We start from the raw sequence: 13345 nt of genomic DNA, 5'->3' as shown, positions 1-13345 counted from the left end.
GAGCTCAGATAGATAGAGAGCGACGGAGTAAAGGACTCAGAATTAATGTCACCAGATGTTTGATGAGCTCAGGATTTCTGTAGCGCTGTATCATGAAATGAAAAGGAGAAAAAAGAAAACGACATGGAAGTGTAGATGGATATATTAACACAAATGCAGGGAAACCCGTCGTCGGTTGTGCAGCGTGGCAGATCCGTGCAGTTACCGTAGGTGTAGGTGCCTTCCGTTTATGTCATAGAACGATCCAATTCTTTTGAATCTGAAGCTGCTGATGATGAAGGACCAGAAAGAGCAAACCTAAGCAGCTGAAAGTGCTTTTGAATCCCCACAAGAATGGAAAAGGAGAATAAACAGTTTTGTTGTTGTGCAATCCTCCTGCACTGCTTCACAGCTCTCTGAAAGTAGTGGACCCCTCCCTCCCCAAGTGCCTGTAATTACTGGAGACCGTGTTGGTGTACAGTGCAATATGAACGCATAATGTGGTATGAGGTATGTATTTTTATATGCAGAATATGTCGTGGGAAGGAGACGCGCAGAGCGAGGTCAAAGAGGTCAGTCAAAGTCGGGAATGAGAACCGGAGTGACCTGCAGCAGGTTCCATTTATATTCGCAACCTTTTTGCAAAACGAGTCATTCCAGCTACGATGTAACCCGAGGTCGCCCGGGTATAATGGTGGCCGGTGTCTGTCTGCTCTTTTCCCACTGCGCTCATTGTCTCTGGTTACTTTGGTGACCTTTGTGAGCGGTCGGAGAATTGGGCCGCGTGGATTTGACGAGGGGAGTGAGGGCGCACCGGTTGAGTCGCTCCCATTAGCTCCGCCTGGAAGTGCTGGAAAAGGCCGTCGGACTGCCGGTTAGACGCTGCAAGAACACACAAGACGACAAAAGGGGGGAGAGAGAGAGAGAGAGAGAGAGAGAGAGAGAGAGAGAGAGAGAGAGAGAGAGAGCGAAAGGGAGAAAGGGGAAGAGAAGGGGCAGCCCAGTTGGTTGTAATCTTTTAAATGGTTGTCATGCGTAACACAAGAGAGCCATTCACAAATGTTACTAGACATTTCTCCCCGTCTGTCCCCCCCTCCTCTCTTTCTGTCTTCATCCTCTTTCTGCCGTATGTACACCATGGCTCATACCAAAACAACATCACCAATCTTGTAAACCTCTCCACCGGAAAAGAAAAAAAGAGCGGGAGAACAAACTCGGCACCTCCAGCGACGTGTCTGCAGCAGTGGCGTGACTTTGTTCCTCCCCTCGCCGCCCTCCTTACGACGAGCAAGCCTTTGACCGAACATTGCACGAGCACTTTACAAGCTCTTCATTTAATGTGAACAGAACAAGGTCGAACTCCGCCCATCAGCGTTTTCATCCGCGCCTCGCCTGACTTGACAGTTTGTCTCCGGTGGAGTTGTGTTATGGTGGAGGTGGATTTCTTCCAGAGCCGATGCTAAAGGCCATTGTTCAAAATGTCTGTGTTCAGTATGATTTTGTCGACTCTGAATATTCTGTGTGCTGTGCACTGTGCTCCGGTGGTTACTAGATGAGATGCGTCCGCACCCTGTGACGGCACCACAGGAGCTAAACATCGACTTGACAAACTTCATAAGTGATATTTTTTTTAAGGGAATTTCAACGCTTTTAAAACGAATTAGTAATTTTCTCAGCAGCACCAACATCGACAACGACAGGGATAATGTCTGTGTCCTCTCTTCTGAGTTAAGAGAAAAGGTACCGGAATCCTCATGAAATCTTGATCCAGTGTTTGTCTTTCCCAAGTTGTAATATGGCAGTGCTTTAAATTAAAATATCCACACATAAGGCTAACATTGCTGTCTATTCAATAAGCCGTCACAAGCCAGTTTTATCTCTGTACCATAGGAAAATGATTCAGTGCGAGAGGCTTTACCCCCTAACGTCAAACCTGCCATCGCCCCCAAGGAAAGTTCAGTCGAAGGAGAAGTCATTGTATGTAAATATAACACTCTTTTCTGGGTCAGCATTTATCAGCAGATGTTACAGTATGAAAGCCATGAAAACTGGACTCGGTCGACCTACTTTGAGACTACACAGGATCTAAAAAACCTCCAGCTACCAAACTTGCTAATTACAGCGGCTGACGTGCAGGGACACGTTCACACCCACACAAAAGACAACCTCAACCTAAATGCCATTTTGTTCTTCAAATGAAGACTTCCTGGAGCTTCTCTCCACCGTCTCTGACCTGTGTGTGCGTGTGCGCGTGTGCGTGTGCGTGTACGTGCGTGTGCGTGTGCGTGCGTGCATGTGCGTGTGTGTTTGCATGTTTTCAGTGAACTCAGTGAGACATTTACCTGTGACATTTCCCATTTTTAGAAAGCTCAATGCTAAGACAATCTGACAGCTCTGGATCTCTCTCTCTCTCTCTCTCTCTCTCTCTCTCTCTCTGGTATCAAATTGCAGATACTTGCACTTATATTTATATAAGCAGACTTAGCAGATCTTATATTTTACATTTGTATTTCTTATATATTTTTTTAAAATATTTTGTAAGGTGTGTTGTGTGCCTGATACCTGCTGCTGGCATTTTCCATTTGGGGATCAATAAAGTACACACTCTCTCTCTCTCTCTGTGTCTCTTCTATCTGTTATTGTCCGAAATGTAAAATGGATTAGTGGGTCTAGTCTTTGTGAGCACTTCCTCCTCCGCGCCGTGGGATCTGCAGTCTTAATTGCCTCATCTCGGTAACACTCGGCAGGGAAAACCTTGCCAGACAAAGTTCCCGAGCAAGGCTCTCTCCTTGCTTAACTATTACTGCCAAGGTGCACTTAACCTCTAAATGGTCCAGCGGAGCTGTGCAGCGTTTGACAGCTCGAGACTGTGCTGTGCCTGAGAAGCTCCTACACTGTGGACGTGAGTGATTGTGCGGAGGACGTCCTTGATGTTAGCCAGTTGCTTGGACCTTTTACTTGTCAGACCCTCTGTCCACTATCAAGCTGTGAGCGATCTGCAGTGCGAGTAACCGAGATGTTTTCCCACCTATCTCAGCAGAAACACCCCCCAAAAAGAAAATGGGGTCGAGCTCAGTGATCTGTAGATCACGTCCTTACAAATGTGTCCGGCTAGTAAATTGTCCCATCGTCCGTGTCTTTGCTTGCTCCCCGTCAGTTTGTGGAGACCATCAGCAGCAAGCAGACTGAGCTGGACACCTTCATCGCAGAGGGATACAAGACGGCCTTGTCCGAGGAGCGCCGCAGGTACTGCTTCCTGGTGGACCGTCAGTGTGCCGTGGCCAAGAACAGCAGTGCCTACCACGGCAAGGTACGTCGGAACGCGCCACTTGAACACCAAGATGATTTGCGTGATGATGTAGTCGCTGTCAAAGATTGATAAAGAGTGAATAAAAAAGAGTCCGAATAGATGAGGATGTATTTACAGTTCACAGCTGAGCTTTGCTGAAGCAGTTTATTCATGAATGTTCTCAAGGATTCAATACTGAGAGCCTAAAAAAACCCTTTCAAAGTCTTTATATATCCATGGCAGTGGCACAAAGGCAGTTTTAAGTTAAGTAATTAATCTGTAGATATTATTACTGAAGGGTTTTCCACTGTAAGAGTCGAAGCTTATCTGCAACGTTAGGAAATGTTTGGGTTTGATTTGACAAAAGTTATTAAAATGTTTGTAAAATAAGGGAGAAAGGACAAACAGACAAATATGGACATCTCTCATTTGAAATATGTGGGAACTTGTTGGACCTTTGGTTTGATCGCTCGTAGCAAAAAGCTGATCATTTAAAGCAGAGCTTTTAATTAATAAAGAGTTTATGGCCACAATTATCATTTCCTTGAATTCGTTGTTTGACCATTGCACTAATACCTCAGGAAGAGGTGGAGCTTAGCCTGTTGTCCATACTTATAATCTTTTAACTACAAATGCAGTGTTCAGACACGAACTCCGGAAAATATCCCCAAAATGACGTCCGGGCGTTTTCCGGAGATGCCCGTTCACATATGATGAGCGCAGCAGGAGATTGTCCCGAGTCAGATGCATTCTCACCAACAGGAAAAATTATGGGAACACGTCCACAACAAAAAACATTCCCTTTTTGTATTTGTGTTGATTTTAGCCAAATACTCCCCGTCAGTCCTCTCTGGTTTTTCATGGGACTCACCTGCTGTAGACCATTGTTGAGCAAAAAGAGCATATTAGGAGATATATAATTCAAAGTCACATTAGCTTTGACCGCTCATAGGGGCCTTGTCCTTTTTAAAAATTCATTAAGACCGTAGACAATGCCCAGCTGACAGGCATATCTGAAGCGGTAATCCATCATCTGAGCGTCTCCGCCTAGTTGTGCGGAGAACTGCCTCGCTCATTCTTTCCATAAATCAAAAGATGAATCTGAATCAAAGCACAGTGCAATGAGCAGAAAAAAAAGTGTACGTTATTCCCCGTTCATATTATTTGCAACGGCTCCTCGTTATTTTCACATTGCTGCTTAAAATTTGAAGCGGAGAGTGTTTCAGTCCAAACAGATTTACACTGAGATCATCATATCATCCATCCAAGGTAATGGATCGTTATTGAACAGGCCTTACTCAAGTTTGTGTGTGTCTGTGTGTGTGTGTGTGCGCACTCATGCAAATATATGCCCCTCCATTATCAATATCAAAATTATTGGGTAATGGACTACATCAGTCTCCTGGGATTACTGGTGGGTGTGAAATGCCAGCCTGAAGATGTGGCTGGAGGAGCGGTGTGTGTGTGTGTGTGTGTGTGTGTGTGTGTGTGTGTGTGTGTGTGTGTGTGTGTGTGTGTGTGTGTGTGTGTGTGTGTGTGTGTGTGTGTGTGTGTGTGTGTGTGTGTGTGTGTGTGTGTGTGTGTGTGTGTGTGTGTGTGTGTGTGAGCGTGTGTGTGTGTGTGAGCGTGTGTGTGTGTGTGAGCGCGTGTGTGTGCGTGTGCGCGTGCGTGCGTGTGTGTGTGTGTTCTACCGCTTTGTTTTTCAACATGGAGTCCGCTCATTAATCAAGACGGGGGTGTCTGCGTGGGAAGAGTTCACCTTCAGCAAACTGAAGAACCCTTTCCCAGAGGATTTGCTGTTTGTGTGTTGTGTGTGTGTGTGTGTGTGTGTGTGTGTGTGTGTGTGTGTGTATACAAATTAGCACACATGGGGACAACACTGTCTGTGTTTTGTGGTTTTGTGTGTACATGCATGTAGACTGTACATTCATATACAATGTGTACATTTCACTTAACAGCCGTTCACGAGCAGTGAGATGATGTCATGGGCAGCTTGGTTGTGTTGGTCTGTCCCCCTGGTTCACCCACGCAACAGATTATCGTGGCTGTGCAAAGGGCAGCGGCCTTTTCTCTTAGCCTTCCACACTTTATGTTTTCTTAAAGCAGTTTCCTCTGGTGTTTTCTTCGATCGTTCAGGGTAAAGACCTTCTGACCCAGAAGATACCAGTGTGGCAACAGGCCTGTTCAGACCCCAACAAGCTGCCAGAGAGGGCCATGCTCCTGGCCCAGCAGATGGGCTCCGCCTCTCTCGGAGGCACAAGCCCCCTGCATACCTCCAAGTCCAACCTGGTCATCTCGGACCCCATCCCTGGAGCCCAGCCACTTCCGGTGCCCCCAGAGCTGGCCGTCTTCATGGGCAGTGGCCTCGGACACCCAGCGGTGAGTTTAGAAAGCTGGGCCTGGGAACGAGTCATGATTCTTTTTAGATTGTTTTGTTTTATCATAGTCAATATGCTGCGGGGTTTTTTATGGGAATCCAAATGTTTATTAGCTAAACTTACTTGGATAAGGAATAATACTATGAATTTTAATTTTGATGAAATTCTGATACGGAAGATTTCTCTTATGAAATATCAACACTTCACCTTGAACTAAACGTTTCGAGATGGACACTGTAGTATTTCACCATCGATGCCCATATGTCTGCTTGTTAATTCCAGAGGCTGATTGGCCCTGACGGTCTGTCCATGGTCAACGGGACAACAGGAGTCCACGGAGAGGAATACTGGACAGATGGGGGGACTATTTCCGTGTCTCAAATCAGGCCTTCGTCCCCTCAGACCCAGGCGCAGGGCCAGTCCCAGTCCGTGCCTCAGAGACAGGTCAGCGATGTCTACTCCAACACCCTCCCTGTGCGCAGGCCTGCCCCAGCCAAAAATAAGAATCCTGTGGGTGAGTTATCCAAAGAAAGACCTATGGATGTTTAGAAATATAATGCAAAAGCACATTTAAGATGCTGCTAGATTTAGAGAATCCGCCTGGCGGCTGACTGTGGCTATAAAGACATGAATATTACCTTTAGTCAGCGCAGCGAACTCCAATTATTCAGAGCTTTTATGATTCTGGCACTCCGAAGTCTCATTGATGTTAATCATGTCAAACCTTCAGGTGAGACACGGACCCTACCCAGATCCAGTTCGATGGCAGCGGGCCTTGAAAAGAACGGCCGAGCCCGCGTCCAGGCCATCTTCTCCCACGCCGCAGGGGACAACGGCACCCTCCTCAGCTTTTCCGAGGGCGATGTCATTACCCTGCTAGTGCCCGAAGCCCGCGACGGCTGGCACTACGGAGAGAATGAGAAAAACAAGATGTGAGTAATTTATTCATTTATTCTGTTTTGCCTGAATCCACACAGTGAGATTGGATAAATAGTTAGTGTACAGCGAAAGTTGATCATAAGTTTAACTAAGTCTTCACTTTTTTTCTTTCAGGCGTGGCTGGTTCCCATTCTCCTACACACGTGTGCTGCCTGAAAGCGACAGCGAGAAGCTCAAAGTGAAGTATGTTGCGCTTTTTTACGAACAGCGCGTCGACGCGACGAGTCCTTCGACGAGTACAAAGTCTGAGGCCCTTTGCTTTCTTACCTTCCCAGTTTGCACCATGGGAAAAGTAGCAGCACAGGGAACCTGTTGGAGAACGATGGATCGATCCCCACCCCGGACTACGGCCTGACTGCCCGACTGCTGGCACAGAGCCTCGCACAGACTCGCCCACGCCCCTACAGCATGGCAGGCTTTGGCACACAGGTAGGTACAAATTAACAATTTCACCCGTGAATAATACAGTTTCTACACTTGTTACCCTCTGTGCATTTGCAACCCCCATCAGGGTTTAGTCTTATGTTGCATAATTGGATATGAGTAATCCTGCAGTAACTCAAAAAGGAGACATTTTTGCTCAGATTCTGCTGCCACCTAGTGTTCGTATTCGAGTACAGCATACTAAACACAAAGTAAAGTTACTTTCTTCTTTTCAGCCTGCTATTGAGGATTACGACGGCCGCTTTGCCACAAGGTAAGTGCTTTCTCTGCCTCATCATATAAGAAGTGACTGATACCGTATGACTGCTGATGCCATCTGAAGTATTTGACTTATTTTAGTGGAAGTACTGGAATTTTTACCCGAGCTACTCGCATGCACAAGCTCGAACACACCAGAGACAGCAAGGCAACTGCTTAACATTTGCAGTTTCCCAATTGAATGCCACGTAAAGTACACCTTCTGTGCAGGTTTTAAGTTTGTAGTTTAGTGGGAAAAAATAAAGAAGTATATTTAAGTGTGCATACATAGCGTATAGCACTAAAAGTTGATATGGATACTAAAAAGTGTGGGTTTTGTTCTTTCTGTGTGCCTTTTAATGATGATGCTGTTGAACTGCTTGAGCTGACAGTTTAGACAATATTAGATCGTGATGAGATGTTGAAAAACAAACCAGCAAAAGAAGCACTAAATGTTTAACAGAATCTTAATTGGCAGATGTGTTTTCATGTCACATATTGCATAATCCTGTGATGGAATGTTTTTTAACTGTTAAGAGAATGAAAATTGGTGACTAGCATATTCTGTATACAGTTAGTATTTATAGTGACCTTTGGATGCTTTGATATACTATCGTCCGCGTCGGACATAGAGTACAACTAACCATATCTACATAGCTTTAAGGGGTAAGGCTGCAACTACAACTACCTTTTTAACTTTTGTTATAGATTTACATTTCGATGAGTCTCTAACACAGTTTCCCGTAGCTGTTTTCGAGAACTAGATTAGTCTGACCGTCGGTCCAAATAGTCCAAAGTCACAAAAGTCGTAGAATCTAGAATGGAAATAGTTCACCATCGATCAGGTAATAATTTCACAAGGTAAAAAGTCTACAGTTAAGCTCAAGCAATACTGTTTCCTTTGAATATTTTTTTACTGTCCTCTCTGTCCTCTCGTCTTTGCTCTTCCTACTTTTTTAAGTTTTCTTTTTTCAAACACTGAATGCAGTCTAGTGGGGTCAGCGTCTCAGCTCATAGTCTCTTGGCCCAGTGTATTTTAACTGTAATCCTATCAAGTCCTTGCTGACTCACCAGGGCTGTGCGAGGTTAAGCATTAGATTTAGCCCTGTGCCTGTTTCTGTCCAATCAGGGGTGTACATCCGTGTGTACGTGTATATAATTGTGATATGGTTGAGAGCGAGGGAGATTGAGTGTACGAGCACTTGTGTTGGTGGAGTACCTGTTGTGACACTAGACACCATGCTGACTTCATCAATCATCACGGCTTGTCAGCCTGGGGCTTTGGGCACCAGTATCTATCTGTTCTGATCTGTGTGTGTGTGTGTGTGTGCGCGTGTGTTTGTGTGTGTGTGTGTGTGTGTGCGTGTGCGCGCGCTTGTGCGTGTTTTCTGTATCAGTATATTTGACACAACACTGTCCTCTGAAGGGTGTACTCACCCCAACAGACTATTCTAACACTACATCCCTCCAGCTAAGGAGATGACTTGATGATTTCCTCATCAACATTAATTGTTAAGAAGCGATTGACCACTTTTCAGTGACTGGTAAACAGAGAGGCCAGTATTAAACTAAATTGATTCATATGGTCAACAATATCCAACCAGCGAAACTATCTGGATAAATCACGTTGATGAGGGAACCGGAAGTCCAATCTCCCTGATCACGGCGGGTGTGTTTGGAGTTGTGGCTGTAGGTGGGGCCGGGTAGATTTCCGGACCCCACCCACATTTTCTCCCAAACTCTACTCTGCCTCCTTGTGCCTGTCTTGTCTTTCTCCATTTCTCTCTGAGTGTGTCCGACCTGGCAAGCTTCCTTCTCTCTTTGTTCCACAGTGACAGTCCTGATGGCAAATTGATTTCGACTGTGTGAGAACAGACATACAGACAGACACAGACAGCTCCGGATAGCACAGGGGCCTCTTCCTCCCCATCTTTTCCCCTCCTCTTAGCCTCCCTCCTGTCCGCTTGTCTCCACCTCTCCTCCTCTGCCTCCACGCACACCCCTTCTCCAAGTGGAAGAGGCCAGTTTCATCCCTCCTTTCTGTCCTCTCTTCCTCCCCGGGTCCCTCCTTTCCTCCTTCCGTCCGTCCTGGGTGCTGCTGCTGGTGGTGTCGGTGTGGACAGTAGCGGTTGGTGGGTGGAGGATTGCGTTGAGCGAGAGAGCCAGAGCGGGGCCTACCTGCTCGGCATGCAGCGATATGGACTCTGAATACTCTGATCTCTGGTCACAGTCCACCATCACGGACTGATCTCTCAAGAGACTGCCTTTGCTACTGCTTGTCTTTCATGCATGTACATGGTTGTGTCATTTTGTCAAACTAAAGGACATGTTCATGTACTGTACAAGTGCCAAGAGACTTCAATGTCATTGTACTAAAGCCACTGGCTGAATGGCCTTTTAAAAGCACACGTGGGCCCTGTGTTATCGAGTTCCCACCCAACACACACACACACACACACGCACACACACACACACACACACACACACACGCGCGCACACACACAAAAGCTTTGTTTCAAAGTAAGGCTGTGCAGCAGATTTACCGTGTTTCTGTTCTGAAAGATCCCGTAGGTCGCGCTGTGCTTCCTTGTGTCCGTACTAGACTTGATTTTCCTGTCCAGAGGGTGTGTGTCATATTTGCCTTATACTTTGCTTCTCTTTTTTTTTTTTTCTATTAAAACACACACTTTATGTGCAATGAAGGACATTTTCTAATTGGGCTTCAAGAATATACAGTATTTATTTATATATATATATATATATATATATATATGTATATATATATGTGTGTGTGTGTATATATATATATATATATATATATATATATATATATATATATATATATATATATATATATATATATATATATATATATATATATATATATATATATATATATATATTGTTTCCATCCATACATCAAATTGATTAAACTTTACACCCTCAGAAAGAGTTTTTTTTTGCTCAACCATTCTTGGCTAAACTTAGTGCCAGAATGAATATTTGAAATAAAATGCCTCACACCAGTGAACCTTCAGTTTGATCAGGGTTTTTTTTTTCTTCCTGAAGCAACGGTGAGTCGGGAGGGATCTTTGATCTTTTGTTGAGTATCCTCAATGCTGTGAATTAGTTTTAGGTTAAATGACAAACCACGGCTTTTTGCAGCTCTCAGTGTTATTTATGATTGTATTCCCCTGAGTGGCTGTGTAGTTTTTGGTCTTTTATTTTTAAAAAACGATTATTGTCCTTGTACAAAAGAGAAAAGTACTAAATATTTGCAGAAACAATGAGAAACTACTGATTCGTCGAAGTGTTTTATCTTATGCATGCTGTGGAGGGAAACCAGAAAATGTGATAACTACAAATTGACCTTGAATGTATGGTGACTTTTTACAAAGGTATTCTAAATAAAACATATCTCTATATATTAATAAACGGTCTGGTCTGACGAGAAGTCTGTTCTGTCGGTGACAATGGCGTTTTGTTGAATTTCAATCCTTGTTTCAAAGTTATCGAAGGCCGCAACCTTTTATTTTCTTTCAAATCTGCCACTTTTATGTGAATCTTTTCAAGCCACAGCTGTGTCCCAAGCATGCGTCATCCTTACCCCTCCCCCAGTAACACCCATAGCACCTGTGCTGCTCCCTGTCACTGTAAAAGACAAAAACAAAAAAGAAACATGCTGTCTGTGTGTGGTGGTGGTGTTGTGTTGAGTAAGTGTGTTTTGGGAGTATCTGTACTCCGCCTGCCTGCTGACTTTCTCTAGATCTTTCTTTTGGCTTGTGTTTGAGTTTGACTATTTGGGTTTTTGGAAATAACAGTGCACCCATTTCAGCAGAAAGTACTTCAGAGCCTGCCTGTCGTTTGCATTGCATTTGTGGGGGCGAAAGATGAGCTCGTACAGTTTAGGATTTGAAAAGGAGCATACCGCACTGTACATGGCATGTGCAGCATGAAGTGTTTACTTCTGTTTTCCCCATCCCTCATTCCAGTTACAGTTGTTATTATCAACCTACAGTACGTTCATCTTGCACCAGACTAACCAGCAGTGTCGTTATTGAATGTGGCGCATGCATGATCTGAGAGATGAGTCATTCAAACCCAAAGGTTCTCTTTACCTTCCAGTTTGGGTCCAGAATTGTCCCGGTTCTGAAGGGAACAGGACCTCCGTAAGTCACCAGCCTCCATTGCCTTTCAGCCAACCAATCACTTCTCCTTCTCTCTATTGCTGCCTGGTTCTCTGTGCTGTCATTGGCTGCCTGGCTGCAGTATAGGATGCTGGGAATCACTGATCTTTTCTGCCCATTGGCCTCCGTCCGTATGGCAGCATGTTGGTTCTGTCGGACCAACAGGCCTTTGGTTGTAGAAGAATTACTGATGACATTTTTTTTTTTTTCTGTGTAAAACATTAGTATGCAGAGAACACACTAACCCCCCATGCATGCCTGTTACAAACTGTTTTTCTTCATTTTTTTCTTCTTAGATCACAGTTCTCCCACCACACGCTTGCTAAAACTAACAATGTACGCCACAACTGTTTGCTCAACTTGAAACTTTAAGAGTGGGTAGATTTCCTTGGGCGTGGTTACATAGCTGACCGTGTAACGATCTAAAGTTTGTACTCCGTTCAACCTAATTGTCATTGTTCCTCGCCCCACCCCTCCTCTCCCCACAGTGACCGTTCCATGGAGGTCTACCTCCGGCCCACCTTCACCGATGACCGATCTGCACCCATCTTCTACTAGCGGCCTGCTGTCTCCCTTTTTTCATAAGGGGAGAAAGAAAATGGCCAACGCTGGCATATTTAAGTTGTGTGATTGGGGGTAAAAAAAAAAAAGGAAAAAAGAAAATCACCTCACCGGCCATTTTACTCTACTAAGAACCTGGTTTATTTGCTGTTTATTTTTTCAGAGAATTCTCAGTCGATTCCCGCGATGTTTTTTGCAAACGCTCCCACAAACACTGAATGTCTCAGCCTTGAACATTCAAGCGCAAGTGTGGCAGTGGATTTTATTAGTTCTTTAGATCACATCAGTTGTGGATAAGGTACGGCTAATAGGTTTTTACTAGTGATGCTGTCACATTTATTATTTATCTGCACTTCTACTATGGGATTTCTTTTTTTTTTTTTTGAACACTACACTGTAAATTATGTTTGATGATTATGTAATGGAGGCACACTCGGCATTAGTTGTTTTAAGCGAGGCTTGAGGGCGAATGTAAGATGGTCGGTTACAGTTTTCAGTGAATCACTGTAATATGCTCTGAAGACACAAAGTGTAGACTGGATACTACCACAGAAAGCTAGAACTAGACAGTTGCTGAGTAAACTGCAATTCTGCTTTTGTTAAGTGATATAGTACTAAATATTTACTAGTTGTGATACAGTATACCCAGATGTGGGAACTGTGCCTTCAACTTTTCTTTTTCTTTTTGTAAACGTAGGCTCCACGCAGCATTGGCCCCATCATTCTGGAAACTGGGATGATTTCCCCTTATTGTTTGCTTGTAATGTCACTTTTTTTTAATGTATATTTAGCTTTGAGGGAGTGGTAGCTTATCAAATAAGGTACAGTATTATCATAGCTTTTGATCACTCTCAGTATTATACACTAATCTGAGAGAGGAGCTTAAGGCAGAGGAATTCATGCATGTATGTTGGGATCATTGTATGTGGTGGCAAAGCAAGAATGTATGGATGTGAGCAGCGAGCTAAAATTCCTCTTAGCCTGCAATAATTCAACAGTTAAATCACGAAAAAATCAAACGTCCATGGATGAGTCCTTCACAGTGAGCGATGTGATCACGCTTCTATTACACCGCTCATTCGGGAAACAAGTTTCCAATGCATTTTTTTTTTTTTTACTTTTATATAGCTTTCTGTTCGTCCATTTCTCACCGTTGTCCCGGTTTGCATTATATCTGTTACTGTACAGAAAGTGCATATAAATGATCCTGTCCAAGAATAAATCTAAATGGGCACAAACGTCATACTTTTAATTGTTCTGTCATGTTTTATGTGTATTTTTTATTTTGAAAAAAGCCTGTACTTCCTTGACAACCTTTATGATAAATATAT

The 13345-nt window shown here is 44.0% G+C and overlaps 1 protein-coding gene across 5 annotated transcripts in view; it reads left to right on the top strand.

Annotated features, from left to right (window-relative positions):
* baiap2a (BAR/IMD domain containing adaptor protein 2a) overlaps window positions 1-13257 on the top strand; it is a 49523-nt gene extending 36266 nt beyond the window's left edge. The window contains exons 7-15 of one of the 5 annotated variants that reach the window (XM_047328012.1): window positions 3137-3289; window positions 5405-5647; window positions 5929-6160; window positions 6377-6578; window positions 6700-6768; window positions 6861-7014; window positions 7245-7282; window positions 11392-11435; window positions 11942-13257. In XM_047328012.1, the coding sequence (XP_047183968.1) occupies window positions 3137-3289; window positions 5405-5647; window positions 5929-6160; window positions 6377-6578; window positions 6700-6768; window positions 6861-7014; window positions 7245-7282; window positions 11392-11419 (1119 nt within the window). In that variant the 3' untranslated portion in view covers window positions 11420-11435; window positions 11942-13257. The other 4 variants (XM_035614763.2, XM_047328010.1, XM_047328009.1 and 1 more) reach the window with 4 other exon arrangements.
* Window positions 13258-13345: the final 88 nt, after the last annotated feature.

This window comes from Scophthalmus maximus, chromosome 17, assembly GCF_022379125.1.
Source record: "Scophthalmus maximus strain ysfricsl-2021 chromosome 17, ASM2237912v1, whole genome shotgun sequence".
In the NCBI taxonomy this organism is placed as follows: Eukaryota; Metazoa; Chordata; class Actinopteri; order Pleuronectiformes; family Scophthalmidae; genus Scophthalmus; species Scophthalmus maximus.
The sequence above is the reverse complement of the archived record's forward strand: the minus strand, read 5'-3'. Positions and strand labels throughout refer to the sequence as shown.